The sequence below is a fragment of the Nansenia antarctica genome (assembly GCF_963989245.1).
Source record: "Nansenia antarctica genome assembly, chromosome: 10".
NCBI lineage: Eukaryota > Metazoa > Chordata > Actinopteri > Argentiniformes > Microstomatidae > Nansenia > Nansenia antarctica.
The window spans coordinates 16,538,155-16,559,344 of record NC_137680.1 but is presented as its reverse complement, the minus strand read 5'-3'; the positions used below and the strand labels follow the sequence as shown (position 1 = coordinate 16,559,344).

Genomic DNA, 21,190 nt, shown 5'->3' with positions numbered 1-21,190 from the left:
TTACATAAGCACATAAAAGAGACTTCACTTCATGAGCACACACATACATACACACCCACACCCACACCCACACCACACACACACACACACACACACACACACACACACACACACACACACACACACACACACACACACACACTCACACACACACACACACACACACACACACACACACACACACACACACACACACACACACACACACACACACAACTGACAATGTAATCTATATTTGTTTTACACACTCTAAATTACAGTCTTACTGTAGTCTTACTCAGCTCTACTTCCCATTTCTGTCATTGTGTTTTTTAAACTATTTTTGCTTATATAGTGTTGGTTATTACATTATTTTTGATTTTTATTATATTGCTGTCTGTGTCTTTATGTCTTATGCACCAACCACACCAGGTCAATTTCCTGTATGTACGAATATACTTAATAAAAAATATTCTGATTTTGATTCTGATGTTATGCACAATCCAACAGCCATCACGCCATATGTTGTTGTCACTACACATGTTTTTGTTTGGCGTACTTTCATCTAAACAGGAGAGTTTACTATTGGAACATGAAACTCCCAAAGACCTGATTTCCTGCAGATTATTATTTTTCACACTTACAGCTTGGCTAATAATGTTATCATGCAGAGATAACAATAACAAAGGCAAAAACAAACACACTATACACTGATGAAAATGACTATGGAAATTAAAAAGCACGATTGCAATGTGCAGGCTTCACTGAGTGAGACACAAACATTTGACATTTGAAACTGAATCTAAAGAGAACTGAAATTGAGCTAAATAAAGTGTTGATGACGTGGCACTGTGTCACCTGCATAGTAGCTGATTGGGAGAGGAGGCTAAAGATGGTGCTGAGAGGATATCCTGAGCGCTAAGTTGTGTTTTTTTTGTAGCACACTGTTACTAGGACAGCTAGTTCTATACATTGTAACACTTCACTCCTTTAGTTAACCTGAACGGTATGAGATGTTCCTGCAGCTACTTTCTTTTGTGCTTTCAAATTGCAATTGATTTCTCAAATTGTTGTTCCACTGTGTGCAAACAGGGATCAATCCAATATTTTTAGGAGAGAAGGATACAATGTTTTGCAGGCTTGAGAGTAAAGTCTGTTTTGCAGCTTTGAGCAATTCAATTCTAGCATGGATAGAGATGGGTTTTCATTATCTTCTTAAAGATTAAAGTCTGCTTCAGTAACCCCAACCAATCTATGGCAGACACAGAAATCTCTTCTTCTTTTAAGAGTGAATTTAGGGAAACAGAGCAATTGCAGAGCTCTCTTCAAAAGTCCTCTCCCCTTTTTCTATTACAGTTTTGTCCATAGTGTACGAAGCACAGAATGCAATTTAAGTGAAGGCTTGACAGTAACTGCAAAGCGTTGGGCATAACAACAATACAGCCCCCAGCGAAACAGAGACTTGTCTTTTGTAATCATTTGTTCGGTTCTCTTCTTTCAATCTCTTTTCTCATCAATTCAACAGGGATAGGTTTATAGTCAGGGAAAGGGAGGCATTGTAGCAAGCTACGAATAGCCTTGTGTCAGTGTGAACTACTATCAGTGTTCATTGTAGCAGTCAGTAGACTAGTATTTGAATGAAAAACAGTTTGTCTGTCTGTGTGTGTGTGTGTGTGTGTGTGTGTGTTTGTGTGTGTGTGTGTGTGTGTGTGTGTGTGTGTGTGTGTGTGTGTGTGTGTGTGTGCGTGCGTGCATTTTCTCTCTTATGTGTGCAACTGTAGCAGGAATGTTATTTCATTACATTAGTTGACAGGAACCAGTTTGGTGACATGCTCAAATACTATGCTGTGCCAACAATCAGTTGTATGTCTAATTGTTACCTCTCTCTCACTTTCATTTGGGATGGCATGCTGTATCTTATCAGAGACAGGTAGTATAGGGGTTTGCTGTTTTTAATAAGAATAAAGGCAAGGGTTGAAATGAAGGCATACTGTAGGGAGCTGAAGCACACAGCTGCAAACCCAGTCTGTATAACACAGTGAAACCCCTTTGCCTCAGTGAATCGTAGGACACTTTTGGACATGGCTGCTGCCTGATGAATTATCAAGCACCCTCATACCTCCCTGCCCTACAAAGCAGCAGTCCCTTTCATCTTTGACGCCTCTCCTCCACTGTTCTTTTATGAGTGGGCTTGCACTTTTTCTCAGCCTGCTGCCCTGCCTGTAGCCAAGATACATAGATTTTTGTCTCCAAATTCCTCTCAAAGACTTAAAAGAACTGAAAGATTCAAACATTTGTTGTTCCCCCCCCCCACTGATCTGTACCCCTTAAGTCATTGTTATTCTTCTTGCCATAGGGCGATTGATGATTCAACAGAGATACTTACTGCCAGCGAAATTCCACATAGGCTACTGTGAGTGTTCAGTTACTACTGGAAGTATCATTCTTGTAATTAAATTCAAGACAATTACAAGCAAGATGTAGCAAGAATATTTGAAACCAGTGGAAATGATGGCCCTATGACTAATCATTGACTGTGATATTTCTAATTGTTACAATATTTATGGAGTCATAACTCTTGATCATGTTGTTTTCAGTAATTAATTAACCATGATTCATAGCTGTGAGTCTTGGAGCATCCTGCCTGATTCAAAAGTTTGCATGACATGAGCTCAGGGCAACGCAACATTCGTTCTCGTGGCAGAGCTGCTATTATTTTTCTGCGTGAAATTCATTTATTTCATTGGCTTCTAGGAGAAAAGCGCTCCTGTGCTGTTGACAGCGTATAGGCTATTCTTCCAGTCTGTTACTGTCTCTCAGACATACCCATTGGTGTTTCCTTCTTAAGATCTATCCTCCACACTGATCCTACGACCATCCGGCCTGGGCGTCACACCATTGGTCACACGGAGTGTCTGTCTCGGGCGCTCTTCCCTCTGGTTGGTGTTGCATGCGGGCTGTGCGACCCACCCCGTAGTACCTGTCTCGCTGTGAGAGGCTGAGCGAATTTGCGGAACCTAGGATGGTAGGGGAAGGCAGGGCAATACCGCTACCTGATTGGTTGGCGAAGCACTCGTGAAGAGCCCCCTCATTGGCTGGCGAGTCATGCCCTACCTTCCCCTACCATCCTAGGGTCCGCAAATTCGCGAGAGGCTGAGCGCCCGCCCTCTCTTCCTGCCTCTCCTCGCTGCTCCCGCCCTGTCTGTCATCCACTTCCAAGGAGGAACTAGTCGGTCGGCGTGTGCTACTGGGTATGCCGCAACACCCGGCTGCTATGTGTGACTCCATTGCACTTGAACTTAGTTGAATTAGCGGGACGAGTAATAGAAAAAGAGCTGACTTCTGGAATAAAGACAAGTGAGCCTTGGGAAGAGAAACAGAGGAGTGCAGGGTGGTGGAAAGGGGCTTCGAGAGCGGAGCGTGGCAGTAGGGAGGGGGGGTGTCTTTCCTATCTGATCACACGGTGGCTGACGTAGAATATGGCGGAACATCACTCTGTCTCCGAGAGCAGCAAGCACAAAGCCTCCGCAAGCATCGGACCACCGTCTTTCTCGGGGAACGGTCGGCCCGGTCCGGCCCAGGCGGCTGCTGTGGGTCTCTCCGGGGGTGTGGGTCTCTCCGGTGTGGGTCTCTCCGGTTCCGGTGTGGGTCTCTCCGGCGGCCTGGCGCAGCCGGCGGGGTGGCAGTCCCTGCTGTCGTTCACCATCCTCTTCCTGGCCTGGCTGGCCGGTTTCAGTTCCAGGCTGTTCGCTGTCATCCGCTTCGAGAGCATCATTCACGAGTTTGACCCTTGGTGAGTAAACAACATTGGCCCTGCAGTAGCTTTGCGTTTTCAGAACAGCAATTGTCTGTATTATCTTGTAGATAGTACTAGTTTTTTTTGTCTGTCTTGCATGTAACGATGAATTGAGAATCAAGGACCCCAATTGAAATAAGCCAGTGGCTTTCTTGGGTTTTTATCCTGTTAGTTGACCTTGTATGTAATATGTACTTTCATGTACCTACTTCTTCTAATAAAGTTTTCAATCAATCAATCAATCAACAATGAATGGTATCAAGGGGGTAAGATAATGCAATTAATTTGAGCATCAAAGGCTCAAAACTCATGCCATGGTTTAATACTCACTTTGAGAGTGTCAAGCACTCCTCGATTCTTAAAAGGTTTGATAAAGCCTCTTCCTCAGCTCATCGCAACTCGTAGAAGGATACAATGTTCATCATTTTTAGGGGAAAAACCACTTTGTAGCACCCAAAGAGTTTGATGTCGTGACTCGTGTAACAATGTAACAACGGGTCAGTAAGCGTTGGGGGGCTGTCAGATGGGGGGGCTCACGTCTTCATGGTCTTAGCAGGACAATGGTGCTGTGTGTGACACAGCGGATTGAACCCGGAAAGAAGAAGAAGAAGCGATGGACACTGGAGAGTTAGTCTGCACACAAAGAGATAATGTACATTATAGGATATTGTAATTGTTGCAATAAGTGCTCGTGCTAGAGTTGATTTGTTTACGATACGATATTGGGAGATATATTCGGAGAGTGAGATATAGAGCTAAGCATTTCGATCTCTGCATATCGATATCTGTAGGCAACAACCCCCCCAGCTGCTACTCCAGAACAATGCTGGAGCCAGTGCATGTGTGTGTCATCTGGCGCATTCACTGAACAGCAGAAGCCTACTTCCTGATTGTGAATGATTGTTTTCCTTTTTCTGGGTACAATTACTATCACAAGTCCTGTCACATGTTTGGACTTTGCAGATCATTAGAGTGGCTCACACGAACAAGTAGCCCCTAGGATTGATCAAGTCATCTGGGTTTGTAGTCCTTTCACCATTTAACCTACCTGTGTTTTTTTTTTTTTTTACCAGTTTGCTTGTAAAAAATAACCTACTGGTTTGACAGGAGTGACCTTGGACATTGGTGTGTGTATATCCCATGGAGTGTGTGACAGCTGACGTTTGCTGCAAGATGAATGGGGGAAAACACTGCATGCTAGTTGGACTAGTCCTAGCAAGAAACTATTGCCATATTTATGCTCACGTTGCATTTGTTGATTACACAATGTTTTTATGCCCACCATGGATTAAACAGTGTGTGTAAGTAAGTAAGTAAAGCTTTATTTATATAGCGCCTTTCGTACGTTCGTACAGTGTGTCCTGTCTCCCTTTGATGCAAGTTGTATGGTCTAAACCCTGCTAATGTCTTTATTCTCCTTGTGTCACACCTGTACAAATGTAGACCCCTAGACCCTTATCTTCTGTTCTCTTTTCACCAAGTGGCAACGGCAAGGGACATTATCGTGAGTGTAGTGTTTCCTTCTGATAAGGTTAGAGAGCAAAGAAACTAATTTATAAGGCGGTGCGGGAAGTTGCAACAAGCCAGTGAACTGTAATTATGTTAGCGAGTCTTTTCACCTTTGATGGCGTGTCCTCAGTTTGTTCTTGGGGCTGGTTTCTGAGTGGCTCGTCTCCAAGGCGGAGAGAGAGTAGCAGAGACGGTAGCAAAGTGTGTCAACATGCCGTACGTACTTCCCTGTTTTTGTGCTCTCTGATGTGCTCTTTGATCTGTGTGTCGTTGATATTCTTTCAGAGGGGGACGGCGGGAGCTATTCATTCTGACAGCGGCGTGTCGGAGGAAGCGGCAGGGTGCTGCCGGCAGTGTGAACTGTGATTTGCGCGCTGGAAACTGGTGCATTTTGTTGCTGACTTTGGAAAGTAGCTTTCCACCGCCAGCAGAATAAGTTCAGCGTGATTGGATGGCGTATTCCTCTAAATTAGACCTGCAGAAATGGATTACCTGTTGTGGCACATTTACAAGTGGTTCAGCGAGGGCAAAGTGTTTGTTTTATTGTTTGTTTGTGCTCCAGCGGGCAGGTATTAGCCTCAGTCTGAAGTGTTTTATCTCTCTCTCTCTGTCTGATGGGATTTTGTTTGTTTTTTCCCTCTCTCAGCGAACGCTTCGAGTGTTCCTAAACGAGAGGCACAAAGGTGAGTGCCAGAAAGGAATGAGAATAAGAGCCGGCTTTTGCCTCTCACTTCGGAGGTCGTAAGGGACAAAGTGTTGAATTAATTCAAGCCCATTTATTATCCGGGCTGCCGCGGTGAGACAATTCATCTCAGGGGTAGCTCTGACACCCCCCCTCCCCCCCTCGTGATAGATGGGCTCTTTCTTTTTCACGTCACTTTCTCTGGCTAATGAACCGACGTCCCTTCGGCTAATTAAGGTGGTCGGTCAGAGCCGATAAGCTCAGTTTTCCGCTGTGGAGATAGAAACGCTTCGGGGGTGGGGGGGTTGATATCTGCAGGCTCTGTGTGTGTGTCCCTGCCAATGTGACGGTTTCACCAGGAAACCTTCCCTGCCGCTGTGCGCTGCTCCCTCTCAGACCTGAAGAGCCCCTTTTATACAGGTTACATAATGTTCAACTGACGTTTGATTACATAATGGGTGAGAAATAATGCCTTTTAAGCGACCGTCTGAGGATCGGGAGACTGGCGCTGTTATGCGGGGTTAAGCCCCATATCTGGGGGGTTTAATGCCTGTTCACAGAGAAGGGTGCCGCCGGAATGTGTTTGAAAACCGCCCCCTGTGCTTCTCCGGTAAGGAATATCGCAGAGAGTGTCTGTGGGCGGCCGTCACAGTTTATCCAGCGCCGAATCTCTCTTGACTGTGAACTTGGCACAATCTGGTGTCCCTCTCTAGTGCCGTGAACTCTGTCTTCATCAAATGCCCCTCCCCCTACTTCTCTTTCCCTTGTGAATAAATGAGGCGATCTCCGTTGACTACTGTACAGCGTAAGATCGTGACCTGCCATCTGAATGCTGGTGGGTACACTATCTCTGTAGGTAGGCCCGGGCTATATCAGGGTGGACAGATGGTGGTGATGAAACAGCAGTGTAATATGCTCCCAGCGTCTGATACGAGCAGGATCATGTCGGCGTGGTCTGTCCCTTATGCCTGTCACATTCAATGTTTTTGGAAAGCGAGTCAAACCTACGTTACTGTAATGAGAACTGAAGGTGGTGCGTTTAGTTTTTTCCCCCTGTGGGTCGGTGTTGTGAAATCACTGCACAGTTAGGCTGCTACTGACCGTGCCTTTTGGGTGGAGTGTGAATTCTTCTCGAGCTGCATTTTTCATTTTAACAATATTACTGTACAAGGAATACACCTCAAAATATTCTCGTCTCTGGGTCGTTATCGATTTAGCATTATGAATTATGAACCTCAGGTCTCGAGTGTCCCCAGAGCTGTTTGCTTTATCAGACACAAATAATAGAGCACAAGAATACACTTTATCAGACATCTGCCCCCTTCTGCTTCTCTTCCCTGAAGTCACTGCTCTTTCATTCCCCACCCCCCACCCCCCGCCCCAAACTGTCAGTCTGTTGGAAATTTCCTTTGCCCTCTCCAAAACAAGCCATTTTCAGTGACTAACCAGGTGCTGCAAGCTGAATACACATTTGAAATAGAGCTGCTAAAACACAAACACATGCACGCACACACACACACACACACACACACACGCACACACACACACACTAGGGATGCTCCGATCTGGATTTTTGGGGCCGATACCGATTACCGATTTTTTTCCTCAAGATCAACCGATACCGATACCGATTTTTTTTAAAATACATAACTGTAGGCCTACTGACTGGATAGCCTACATATTTTTTGCTTTTTAGACAAAAGTTTTGATCCATTAGGCACCAAGCAAACGCAGACCCATTTGTATGGCATAGTAAAGGTCTGGCCTATCACCCAGTTAGGGCCTGAAGCCCAAGTCAGTCGATATGGCTGTATAAAAGACATCATAAACGTGGCCTTCATGGTTTACATACTGTTACGTCCTCCTATGTTTTCTGTTCAGTTATCTGTCTTCCCCAGGGGAAAAAAAATAATAAAAAAAAATCGGTTTTTGCGATCGGCCATTTTTGCCGATCACCGATCGAGTCATTTGGAGTGAAATCGGCCGATTTAAATCGGTGGCCGATAAATCGGAGCATCCCTAACACACACACACTGAATACGACTTTGTTAATGTTCTGTTTTCACTCTTTCTCCCTTGTATTTTATCCTGTTGGGTCTAATTGTGTCTTCACTTGATGTATTTTCTCAGAGGAGAGCTTGTGTGCGTGCGTGTATGCGTGCGTGTGTGTGTGCAAGCTACAACAACGGGAGAAAATGTAACACTACTTAGTCCTGACCTCTTCATTGAGTGGAGACAACCTCCTCCTGAAGAGCAGCATTAAGTAACTCTCCTCTCTATAGGTTCTCAGAGAGGAGCTCCTCATACCTGTGTGTGCATGCATGCGTGTGTGTGTGTGTGTCACACTGGGGTTTAGGCATAGTGGTGAGGATGGTGTGAATGAGTCACTAGGTGAGTTTGATGAGTGAACCATCCGTACGATGATCAGCGATGCTTAGCTCTGATGGATATGATTCCCATCACCAGCCAGCTCAGTTCCCCAGGGTTCCCACAACCAGTCTGCTTGTTCCTCCCCAATTCAGTAGCTCTACCAGTATTCCCATTAAAGCTGGGCCCCATTTTCCCAAGTCAACTGAGAATGAGTCTTCATTTCCCAGTGTGCTGCTTCATGGGCGCGTCTCTGCCAATGCTCTGCCAGTGTATGGTGCTGCCACTCTCAGCAACACTATGTCTGGGGTCTGATAGCGACAGCTGTTGTCGTCCCCCCCCCCCCCCCGGAGGAGAACCCCCCCCCCAGCATCTTGCTTTTTTCCCGGGGACACGGCAGCTCAGCTCTAGCGAACGTGAAGGCTACGATGTTTGGCTTCACGAGACCGGCGCTCAGCGTGTCTAATCACTGTCATTAAACGCTGCTGCTGCTGCCGAGCGCTGCCAAGGTCCATCTACAGTCGAGATTACAGCTTAACTACCTCCTTTCTCTGTTTCTGTCCCACCCACCCACCTACTCACTCACTCACTCCCTGACTCACCCGCTCCTTCGACTCACGCCACGGGGTGTTGAGCAGTGATTGCTGTGTCATGCGGTGATATTGTTGGAAAATTGTAGCTTACGTTCTTGGGGGGTGGGGGTTTCCGTGGCGTCGGCTGCTCAGAGTACGCCGCTCATACCGACCACAGATGTTCTTAATTCTTATCGCTGCCTTTATAAGCAAGACTGTTTGACAGAATTGCTGACTACAGCCCAGTCGGGTGTGTGAGGGCCAAATCCAGGCTGTCACACTAATGCTGCCCCCTCCTTCGAATAGGGCCGGCTGTGGCTCAGGAGCTAAAGCCGGCGTCTAACGATCGCAAGGTCGGCGGTTTGGCAGATCGATCCCCGGCTGGCCACATGTCAAGGTGTCCTTGGGCAAGACACTGAACACCCACATTGCTCCCAATGAGCGGGCCGGCGCCTTGCATGGTAGCTCGCCGCTATCGGTGTGTGAATGTGGGTAGGGATGCTCCGATTTATCGGCCACCGATTTAAATCGGCCGATTTCACTCCAAATGACTCGATCGGTGCAAAAACCGTTTTTTTTTTTTTTTTTTTTTTTCCCTTTTTCCTGGGGAAGACAGATAACTGAACAGAAAACATAGGAGGACGTAACAGTATGTAAACCATGAAGGCCACGTTTATGATGTCTTTTATACAGCCATATCGACTGACTTGGGCTTCAGGCCCTAACTGGGTGATAGGCCAGACCTTTACTATGCCATAAAAATGGGTCTGCGTTTGCTTGATGCCTAATGGATCAAAACTTTTGTCTAAAAAGCAAAAAATATTTAGGCTATCCAGTCAGTTATGTATTTAAAAAAAAATCGGTATCGGTATCGGTTGATCTTGAGGAAACAAATCGGTGATCGGTATCGGTAATGTGGGTGTGAATGGGTGAATGAGAGGCCATTGTAAAGAGCTTTGGAATACGGTGCTATATAAGTCAGTCCATTTGGAATAGCCTACTTTACCCCTCAACAGCCACTGCTTCGTCAAGTCACAACAGACAGGCTGCCTCTTTGGTAAAGTCTTGGGGAGCCGTGAACGGGGAGGTTAAGTAAGGTGAGACTCTCTTAGGGACTCTCTCTTGGTCTTTGGCTCTCCTTCTATTTCTCTATATTTCATATAACTAATGTGGCTACATTTAATAGCATCTGTCTGTGCCTCGGTTTTACAGTGTCTTGTGTGAAATTGTAACAATTCACCGTATCTTGTGTCGAATGGTTGGTGTCGAAGGTCTAGTGTCGGCATACAATGAGAAGAGTATTAGTTATTTTCTGTTCTCTCCATGAAGTGGAGAGGATTTGTCATAGTTCATTTAAGGAGTAAACAGATGTGGCCTCGTAAAATACCGCCGGACACCCTCGCTGCTCTTCTCTCAGTGTTATGTAAAGCAGATCTGGGCTGTTTAATCTCTCCATTTTAATTATCTGTCCCTGATTCTCTGATTTTTTTTCTGATTCTGCATAGTTACACACACTCGTTCTCTCTCACTCCATTTGGCAAGGCAAATAGAGGGCTTTTTGTGTGGATTGGGAATATGACAGCTGTTGTATTTAGATGGGTTTGATATCTCTGTGAGGTGCAAGCAGTGCTTTTCACAATGTTATCTCTCTTTAGGTCTACAGCAGGGACTTGCATTACTGGTTTACTCATGTTGAGAGAGTTTTGCTAAAACTTTGCACCAAAGAAAAGTTAAGTGTCCTAATTAAAGTATAACAAATAGAACATTTGCATGAAAGCCTTTCCCTGTGTGAGATTCATCTTTTAAAGTCAGCAAACAAGACTCACTGGAATGGTGATAAATATTTATCAGAATTATATATTTGTCCCACTTTGATAATTTCCCCAAGAAGAAAAAAAAGCTTGTTTATGTTTTTTTATATCAATTACACAATAAGTGTCTTCCTTCTGTATGTGTAATGAAATGTAATGCTTAATTAGAAGGCAACCGTATGCACGGTGCTGCTTAGCATTCATTGGCCATTTGTATGTGCCTGCCAATTAGAACGGCCCAAAGTTATTCTGTGAGCGTCCCTTTGATGTTCTCATGCCAGGCGAGACCCCCTGTGTCCCGCCCCCCCCCCCTCCCGCAGCCCTCCTTTGGAGAACGCTACCCGGCGCTCGTCAAGGTCAATCAGGCTTTTTAGGTCGGATTGAACCTGCTGGACATTAACATACCGTGAACACTACCGTGTTGCTTTTCCTCTCTCTTGCTGATTATACATGAATCCAAGTTGTTTTATTCATGTGAGTGATCGATTCTGAGAGGGCTTAGAGGCTGTAGCCTTGTCCATGACACGCTCTGAGGCTTTGTGGAGCTTGTGATGTCCTAGTACCTGGAGTTAACAACCTACATGTAGCCTGCCTAACCAGTAGGGTTGGGTACCGTTTGGGTTTTATCCGGTACCGGTACCTAACCGATACTTTAAAAACGGTACCGGTACCAAAACGGTACTTAATTCGGTACTTTTGATTTTTTTAAATGACATATATATATATATATAATAATAACACGGTCGACAACATTAAACAGCTTTTCACTTTTTTATTGCTGAGGCACAATATATATTAGTTAAATATACACTCAAATTAAAATAAATGAAAATAAAACTCCTGAGCCTTGGGGACTCCATTAAGCTGGGGGTGCCTATCGTTGGTACTGATGTCGAATACGAGTACACACTTGTTCGGCAGCCCCTCAAGGACATCAGAATATTCTTAGAAAAGGGATCTAGTGAAGAGGCCTGCATAGCCCCCAGAACCAAGAGGAAATATAACTCTGATAAACTGGAGCCCTCCACCTCGTCAAAATCCAAACTCTGTTGCCGCTCCGCTACTACTGCTCCCCTCCCCCTCTCTGGTCCATGTTGACATAACGATTGATTTTTCAGACACAGTAGTAGGATAAGGACAGTACCCGAATATCAAGAGATCCCCGATCATGTTGTCCGCCTCGCAGAGACGCAGCCACACATCCGCACTACGTCATCAACAGATGCGTCGAATCCTGGAGTGCACTGTCCAATCAAAGGCTTGCGTTCGTAAACTCGCTCTGAGAGCGTCGCAGCCCACACTGGGCCCGACGTCATAAGGGGAGCAAGTCATTTGATTGGACAGAAGGCATTCCACGAGTGGTGATCAGAATTCCAGAACGAGTTTACGGAACGCACCCATAAGTCGAGCGTCGCGTTACGCCAACCCGCTAGCGGAAGTTGCTATTAGCAACCTTCTCGTTATCCTTCCGTACTCGCTGCTTTCACTGAGTGGAAATTTAACAGGCGATGTGACGTCGCGAGATAGAAAAGTACCGAAATGAGGCACCGAAATCTCCTTTGCGATTCGGTACGGGTACATACCGAATGTAAAGTAACCGGTACCTACCGGTACCGATTTTCGGTACCCAACCCTACTAACCAGACCCTACGGGCCGCTTTCCCAGACACACAGACCCAATCCTAGGCTAAAAGAAAGTGTCTTCAATGGAGATTCTTTACTGAAAGCTTGATTTTGCCCTAGACTAGGTTTAATCTGTGGGGAACAGTCCCTACCTTTGTACAAATAAGGTCCCATTATAGGTGCTAAAGGCTAGGCGGGCTAATCTACTACAGCCAGTTTGGCTGACCTTGATGGAGGCTTTGCACTTTCCCCAAATCAAAGTGCTTCTCATATTCCTCTCCATAAGGAAGAAGCAGTGAAACCTCTGGGCGTTAATATTGATTTTCCTCTGCAGAAGTGTGGAGCTGTGTAGTAGCCTATTTCCTTGATTCCTGCAGTCCTGCCCAGCGCCCTCTGTGTTTGACGTAGGCGTTATTTATTTAATGTATGGGGGATGCATACAGCAGCAGTCGTTTCATAACCCATAACTCCCTGCCATATATTATTCAGTAATTTTTTTACCTTGCCTTTTTCTGCTGAGTCCCCCATCTGCCAACAGAGACAGCTACACTACTCCTGCTTATGCTGCGGGATGTTTATGACCCAGGTAAAAAAGACGAAACACTTAGTTTAGCCACGGGCCACATAAACGCAAATTGGACTGTATCGTTAACGGCCATGACAGCTGAGGTGCCCTTCCGTCGTCCGTGTGGTTAATAGCCCAGATGCCCAGATGTGGTAGTTGGGGCTGGAGGTCAGGCGGCTGGCTGGTGGTGCTCTGGTGGTCCCCTTCACCGTCCCCAGGCCACGACTGCACTGACGGAGGTGGAATAGCTTCATCACTCAAGTGGGATGGCGTCCATTGTTCGCTGCTGAGGCACAAACTGCCTCATTTTAAAGCACTGTGGCTTCGAAGTGCTTTAGTTTGTCTTCTCTGTGTGTTTTTTAGACACACAAGTCTCTGTTCAGTTTGCCTACACGAATAGTAGTGGCGACGTTGTCTTTTAAGTCGTACTATAGCTAGTCTCACTAAGTCAGACTGTCCATTTTAATGGTGATGGAAGCGGCGCTAGGAGACATCTGCAGAATTGTACCCGGCCTGCTGATTCTAGTGATGAATAGAGAGGAGTTGAGAACGTGGAGGCAGGGATTTCAACCCATATTTTGCGCATATACGACACACGTGAAGCAATGCTTGCAGACAGTAAAGTTTCTGTTCACTGTTTTTCGTTCCCTCATCATTGTATTCAATGCCAAAAACTAAATGACCCCACATCTGATCTGTAGGAATCTGGAGCTTCCTCAAACTGTTGCCTCTCACCCACATTCATGCTCTCAACTCTCAACCACATTCATGCTCTCAACTCTCAACCACATTCATGCTCTCAACTCTCAACCACATTCATGCTCTCAACTCTCAACCACATTCATGCTCTCAACCACATTCATGCTCTCAACTCCGCTCGCCATGTTCTCGACGCCGCTCGCCATGAACAAACATTTGAACAAGTTCCAGAAGCAACTGCGTTCCAAACAAGCTCGACCTACGACTTTGAATGGAGCATAAACCGAAAACGCCACAATTCACTAATGCATAGTGAACTGTGGATGGCGCACCGTACGGTTCAGTATAAAACCAAGAACCGTCGCACCCCTAGAAAACATTGAACTTACTCCCATGTTTTCATGTTGTACAATGCATGCAAGTCATGTTGTAAAGATCATAGACTTGCTCTTCCCACTTTTCTTTTGCTTCCTGCACCCCCAGAAACTCAACCACGAGCTCCTGGGTTCTGACATTGTACTATACTACTGCAGCATATCCGGAAGCATCATTTGATGTAGAAATGATAATTATGCTTCTGTGTAGGGTAATGGAGCCCAGAGTGAACTGTAAACACAGCTATCGAAAGCAATGTCCTTCCTTCATTTCACCACCACAACCTTCAGCTGTCCCCCCCCCCCCCCCCCTGTAGATCCCCTGTAGGGCAGGAAGGAAGGATGGAAGGAAGGATGGATGGACGAAGAGAGCAGCTGGTGGAGGAGGTGAAGAAGCGCCTCATTAAATAATCATAGTCATTGCAGTCAGATCTCAGAGTGAGACGGAGTACAACTTGGCTGTGCTGACCGCCCTCTCGAGTCTGAGAGAGTTGAAAGAGAGGGTGAGAGACTTTTTCAGGACCTCCTCTGTCCTGACCTTCACCTACCCTCGGCTTCATCTCCATGTCCTCAGGTCTCCCCCGCGGCGCGCACACACACGCCAGCGGCCTGTCAGAGATCCACACAGACCAGAGCTCTGCTCTTCTCCCCCAACAAGTCTCACTTACTTGAGTGTAACTCTATTCCTCCACAACCTTCTCCCGATGGATAATTGATGGCGTCTTGTGCAGGGGAAAGAGGAAAGGGGGTCTCTCGGAGCTACTAGTCTGTTTTACTCATCTGCACTTCAGGCCTCCGGGTTCAAGAACAAGACTGGTTAGAGTTGGAGAGAGACGGACCCGGACCGAACAGAACTGGATGTTCTGATGCGGAATCCCCGAGTGATGGAGGGGAAGAAAAAGGGATTGATCTGTGCTGTCTTTAACACTGGAACCACCAGGCTGCAGAACACTGTGTTGGATCTGTAGCAGGGTATCCCTCCAGAGACTTGTCTCCGTCTCTCCCTACACTTTCATGTCTTGCCCATGTTGAAGGGAGAGGATTCGGTACGGAGGCCCGGGTGATTCCCAGGTTATTTCAGAATTCATCAATGTTTGTTATCAGTGGCCCAGCACTGATGTGGGGAGAGAGGGGGGGGGGGGTGATGGGGGGGCGCGGGGGCGGGGTGGGGACGCTTATTATAATTATGATCCTTTTTTGTTGCCTCGGAGGACGAGAGCGGCAAGTTTTAGGTCAATTTGAGTCTCCCATTTCTCTATTTGATGTGTTTGTTGTGGGAAAGCGAGGCGTAAGTGTGTAAGTAAGTGCTTGGTTCTAAACCTACCCGTGGGTCGTGTTTTTTAATAAGCTCGATGCAGGCGCTTCTCATTATGTCCCCGCTCGCCTGCACCGCGCTGCGACGCTCCGTGTCTGCCGCCTCCTTTTGCTGCCTACCCACAATACAGCATGTGGGAGGGGGGGGGGGGGGGCTTTAATGAGACATCATCAGATTTAATAGACGCTTTGTGTAGCTGCGTTTTCGCTCTTCCCCCTGGGCCTTAAACACAGCTTCGTCTCCCTGGCTGGCTGCCTGGCTGGTTGATTGACTGGCTGGCTGGCTAGTTGACTGGCTGGCTAGTTGACTGACTGACTGGCTGGCTGGCTGCGAGCTGAGGTGTCTCCAACCATTCTCTCCCCCACCCAAGGCATTGTGGGAGATTACAGACCTGGAGGGTTTACGCCGTCACTCATCATCAGGCTATTCTCATTTTAATTTAGTTTTTTTCATGTGGCTGCCAGCGAGTTCAGCTATAGCTAGCTGTAACCAGGGAGTAGCTGAAAAGGACTGTATAATTTAGGAAGGGGCTGGTTATCTAACTAAGGGAGCTAAATAGGCAGTATAGGAGGATACAGGCAGGGGGCGACAGCAAACCGTTAGACTAGCAGTTAATGTCGTTAGCATTAGCAAGGGAACTAGCATTAGCATTAGCCTTCAAACAACTAGCATTAGCATTGGAGCTACAAACAACTAGCATTAGCATTGGAGCTACAAACAACTAGCATTAGCATTGGAGCTACAAACAACTAGCACACGGTATTACATATGAACAACACATTTATTACACATGACGGTTGTATACATCCCCATATATACATTCCCTCCCGGCCGGCCACACACACACTCAATCACTCACTGATAGTCTCTGGCCTGAACAGGCTGATAGTCCAGGGCTGTGGTGCGCGTTGAGGCCTGGTTGAATGGCATGTGCGTCGATGAAGTTTAGCCGACGAAAGGGGGGGGGGACGTAGCAACACGGAGGGAAAGGTCCGTCTTCGTGGTCTACCACGAGGTGAAGGGCCCAAGTCCCGTGGTCCGCGTCGAAGCTCCGCTGGAGTCAGTGTTTGGTCGCAGTCCGCTCGTGGAGGCGACGATGATGTCCAGCTGGCGTCTCGCTTGGTCCAACGTTGAACGCAACTAAAACGGGCTACACTGGTACACTCAATAATCACTTTTGGTGGTCCGCTTCAGCACGGGGTGCGTGTTACGGAATCCGCCATCTTCGATTGACTTCGTTGCTTTCTCTCGTTCTGCTTCTCTCTCGTTCTGCTTCTCCTCACACACTCTGACTCGCGGACTACTTCCGTCTCTTATATAGGCACCACCGAACGTAACATCCGGGTCACAGACACACCCCGGATATACTACGTCATCAACATATACATAAACAGTACAATAATAATACATACACTTCACAAACGTATATGAATTGTATAGAAAATAATAAAGAAATACCAGGGGCAAAATCGGGCTGGTTTGGGGAAACTAAACTGGCTCTAAACTGTGGGCCTTCACAACAGCCGCCCCATGAAACCCTCGGTTTCAGTTAACTAAGAAGGCACACTGGCTAGGCTGCTCTAGCAGCGTGAAGTAGGAGGTGATAGTGTCGACCACTCTGCCTGTCTGCCAGGCGGCGCGCGGAAGGGACTGGTCCCTCACCAGTACCACGGCACCTTCGGACATCTTGTCTCTCTCCCTCAGCAGAATCTTCTGCTTCTCCTCCTTCTCCAGGGCGCGGATGTGCTCCTCGAAGCAGATCAGAGCGTCTTCCTGGTCCATGCTCTGCAGCGCCTCGTACTCAGCGAAGGAGGGGTCGTCCAGCAGGTACTGCTGGGCCTCGGACCAGGTGGTGCAGTGGGTGACGTTGGCCATGTTGTCCAGAATGCTCGTCAGCGCCTCACAGTTCCTCTTCCTGAGCTGCTTGGCTTGTTCCTTCTCCTTCTTAGCCTTGTAGGCCTTAAACGCTTGCTTCTTCTCACTCAGCTTGGGCAGGGCGCTGTAGAGTGGGTCGTTGATGATCATTCTCATGGCTTGCTCCCATGACTCGTTGGATGAAACACCCTTCTCCTTCAGAAGCTCTTGGAAGGCCTGCTTGGCCTCCTCTTTTGGGTTCCACTTGTACGTTCTCTTCGCCAACTCCGGCCTTTCCTCCTTGGAGGCGTCTACCATACGGGCTGAGACTTCCATGGCTGACGTGTACTCGACGGAGTTGACGGGTGCGTCAATGCTGACCTCGGCCACGTGAGGGTGCATGGCCACCTGCAGGTGTTCCTCGGCAACAGCTGTTGCCGCCATGGCACGGTAGCGCCACCACCGGGACTCCTTAGTCTGGGAGTTGTAGTAGTAAGGCTTCCCATCCAGAGACTTATGCTCTGTCCACAGAGACTTCTTCCTCGGTTGGTCATCCTGTGGTGAACCATTTGTGGTACTAACTGTTCCAGGTGCACTGGCAGCAATAGATTCCACTCCAGGCGGTCCGGTTGGTTGGTTTGCTTCTTCGGTTCGGACATGGAGGGATGACGTAGCTCTCCCGTCCCTCTCTCTCCACTCGGTAGCGCCTTGGAGGGCCCACCCAAGCGCAGTCTTAACAGCCATCGGGCAGCCTCGTGGTCCTCTCAGCGGAGGACGGAGCGACACGATCAGTTCAGCGTTGTCCGAGCCGATGAGAAGGGTTGGCTCCGCTCCTTCTATCGGATGTAGGTCTACTCCCCGTAGGTGGGGATATCTTGCGCGTAACCTCTCCAGGGGGTAGTCGTAGCGGGAGAGCGCTAGCTGGTCGGCGGTGAAGACATTCTGAAGCCGATGTCTATCCGACGGCCGCCCCGCCGGGGAGATAGAGAAGTTGATTCTCGCCCCGGTGACCTCTTTAAGGTCGCGACGTATCGTGCGCAGAGTCAGCTTCTCCGCAGTCCCTTGGAGCCCCAACTGGCGCACTGCCCCCTGGAGAAGGATGGTCCGTTCCGACCCGTCGTCTAGAACGGCGTACGTGTCGTACACAGCGTTGTTGTGGTGAAGTCGGACCTTCACCACCTTCAGTAGAACCTTGGAGCCGCTGCTCTGTGGCGAGTCTAGGTAGTAGACAGGGGTTTCCTCTTCCGGTGCGCGACCGGACCTAGGGCTTCTGTTGCCCTCCGTGGACCTGGCGAGGGAGACCTCGTGTAGAATGTTGAGGTGGACCTCCTCACAGCGATTGCACTTCCTCCTCAAGGTGCAGTTCGTAGCCAGATGGTCGCGCCCACAGTTCCAGCACCTCTGGTTCTCCTCGAGCCACCTCTGCTTGTCCTCGGTACTCAGGTTGTTGAAGTCACTGCACTCATTGAACCAGTGCTCGCTGGTGCAGTACGGACATGGCGGTGGACCTCTCCGTCCCTTTTGAGGGGGTTGAGAGGAATCCTTTCCCTCAGGTCGGGCTTTCCTCTCTCTCCGAGGCTCCTCCTCCGTGTGCAGCACTCCTACTGGGCGTCCTCTGTTCGAGCTCGGCCGGTCCCAGCGGTCTCCCTTCTCCCTCTCCTTCTTCGGCTCAGCGTAACCCATGGCGTCTACGTTGGTGTCATGCACTTCCTCCAGTAGGAACTCCGCGAAGGCAGCCATGCTCAGACCCAACGTCCCGGGGTTACGAACGCGCTGCTGTCGCCGGAACCTCTCCTGCCGGAAGCGTGGGATCTTGCGGAGCAGCCGCTCTACGTTGGAGGTGCTGTTGATCTCGCTGGCGCCAGCTGGGCCCTGCGTCTTCAGCATCCCAACCAAGGTGTGCACGCGGAGCGCGAAGTCATCCAGCGCCCGGTCATCCTTGATGGGGGGCCTGCTGTTCGAGGGCTTGCAGTTCAGCAAGGGCGTGGTTCCAGGGACGACCGTAGCGGGCATCCAAGTCAGCGAGCGCTCTGGTGTAAGGTGTCGGTGCGGAGGCATGTGCCAGTACCATGTTGTGGGCTCTGGGGTTCCTCACATGCTGAAGGAGAATCGCATATTTGTAGGACTCGGAGCAGGAGTTGTCCAAGAGCGTGTCTAGGCAGATGCGTAGCTCCACATACTGGCTCCTGTCCTCGTCCTTGAAGAAAGGGAACTTGGGTCCCTCCACCTGGGGGAACATCCTGTAGTGGATCATCGGTGCTGGAGTGACGGTCTGGGTGTCCGGCCTGCATGCATTTTGGTGCACTGGAGGACCTAGGGGTGTGCTACGCTCTTGGGGGATGGCTCCCCTCCCGGGCAGCGACGCTGGCTCCCTCTGGGCCGCGTAGCGGTCGGGTCCCTGGTCCTCTTCCTTCCAGGTGGTCAGCTGGGCCTGTAGTTGGACAGTCATGGCGGGGGTCATGGAGCCATCGGCGGGGGGTTCAGGAGATGGCACTCGAGAGGGCCGTGCGGATGATACTCTGGAGCTACGGGCCGACGGAGTTCTGCTGAGGCACACGTCGCGCATGGTCTGCATCATTTCCGCCATCTTCTCTGCGTGCAGTTGCTCTCTCGCCATCTGCCTCTCCGCCGCGCGTTCCGCCCCCTCCATCTGGAGGCGCTCGCGCTCGTACTGGATGCGTTCCCTCTCTAACGCCTCCTGGCGCTGCCTCTCCGCCGCACGTTCCGCTCCGTTCATCTGGAGGCGTTCCCTCTTGGACGCCTCCTGGCGCTGTCTCTCCGTCTGGAGGCGGTCGCGCTCCATCTGGAAGCGTTCACGTTCTAGCGCCTCCTGGCGCTGTCTCTCCGCCGCGCGTTCCGCTCCGTTCATCTGGAGGCGTTCGCGTTCTAGCGCCTCCTGGCGCTGGAGGCGTTCACGCTCGAACTGGAGTCGTTCCCGCTCTAACGCCGTCTCGGCCTGTTGGCGCTCCCGCTCTAACGCCATCTCGGCCTGTTGGCGCATATATTCGGACAGCGCGGCACTACTCCCTCTGGAGTGCAGGCTATCCGCCCCAGAGGCAGAACTGCCCACGGAAGCCCTGGACCGGTAGGAAGCCACTGAGCGGCAGGAGCTAGGTCTCGAGCGCGCCGTACTGGGAGGCAGATCGTTAAGGCTGAGGCCCTCCCTCTTCCGCCCGCAGGCGCTGTCGGACCGGGCCTCTCCTTCCTGTTCTTCCGTTTCCACGGCAAAACCCTGCGGTTCTGCCATCTCATCCTCAGGCTGGTGCTCTTTGAGGGCTGTCTCAGTGCTAGCCACCCGCGCGCCGGCGGACACCTCGGCCTCTCCGACCACTGTATCCCGTGGAGTGCGCTCCTCGCTACCACTCGGTGAGCTTTCGAGCTCAAGCTCATACTCCTGTAACCTCGGAGGCAACCGCGGGACTCTCTGTGGTCGTGGCTCTGGCTCAGGGGGCGGAGAAGGGGGGGTAACTGTCTGGTCTGGTTGGCTGCGCTCAGCCATGCTATCACTACACTGCCTATCCGGCTCGAAGGACCAATTGTAACCAGGGAGTAGCTGAAAAGGACTGTATAATTTAGGAAGGGGCTGGTTATCTAACTAAGGGAGCTAAATAGGCAGTATAGGAGGATACAGGCAGGGGGCGACAGCAAACCGTTAGACTAGCAGTTAATGTCGTTAGCATTAGCAAGGGAACTAGCATTAGCATTAGCCTTCAAACAACTAGCATTAGCATTGGAGCTACAAACAACTAGCATTAGCATTGGAGCTACAAACAACTAGCATTAGCATTGGAGCTACAAACAACTAGCACACGGTATTACATATGAACAACACATTTATTACACATGACGGTTGTATACATCCCCATATATACATTCCCTCCCGGCCGGCCACACACACACTCAATCACTCACTGATAGTCTCTGGCCTGAACAGGCTGATAGTCCAGGGCTGTGGTGCGCGTTGAGGCCTGGTTGAATGGCATGTGCGTCGATGAAGTTTAGCCGACGAAAGGGGGGGGGGACGTAGCAACACGGAGGGAAAGG

The 21,190-nt window shown here is 49.2% G+C and overlaps 1 protein-coding gene across 1 annotated transcript in view; it reads left to right on the top strand.

The window, feature by feature from the left end:
• The first annotated feature begins 3,253 nt into the window (after positions 1-3,253).
• stt3b (STT3 oligosaccharyltransferase complex catalytic subunit B) overlaps positions 3,254-21,190 on the top strand; it is a 42,286-nt gene continuing 24,349 nt past the window's right edge. The window contains 1 exon segment of the mRNA XM_080540729.1: positions 3,254-3,772. Coding sequence (XP_080396855.1) covers positions 3,459-3,772 — 314 coding nt within the window. The 5' untranslated portion in view covers positions 3,254-3,458.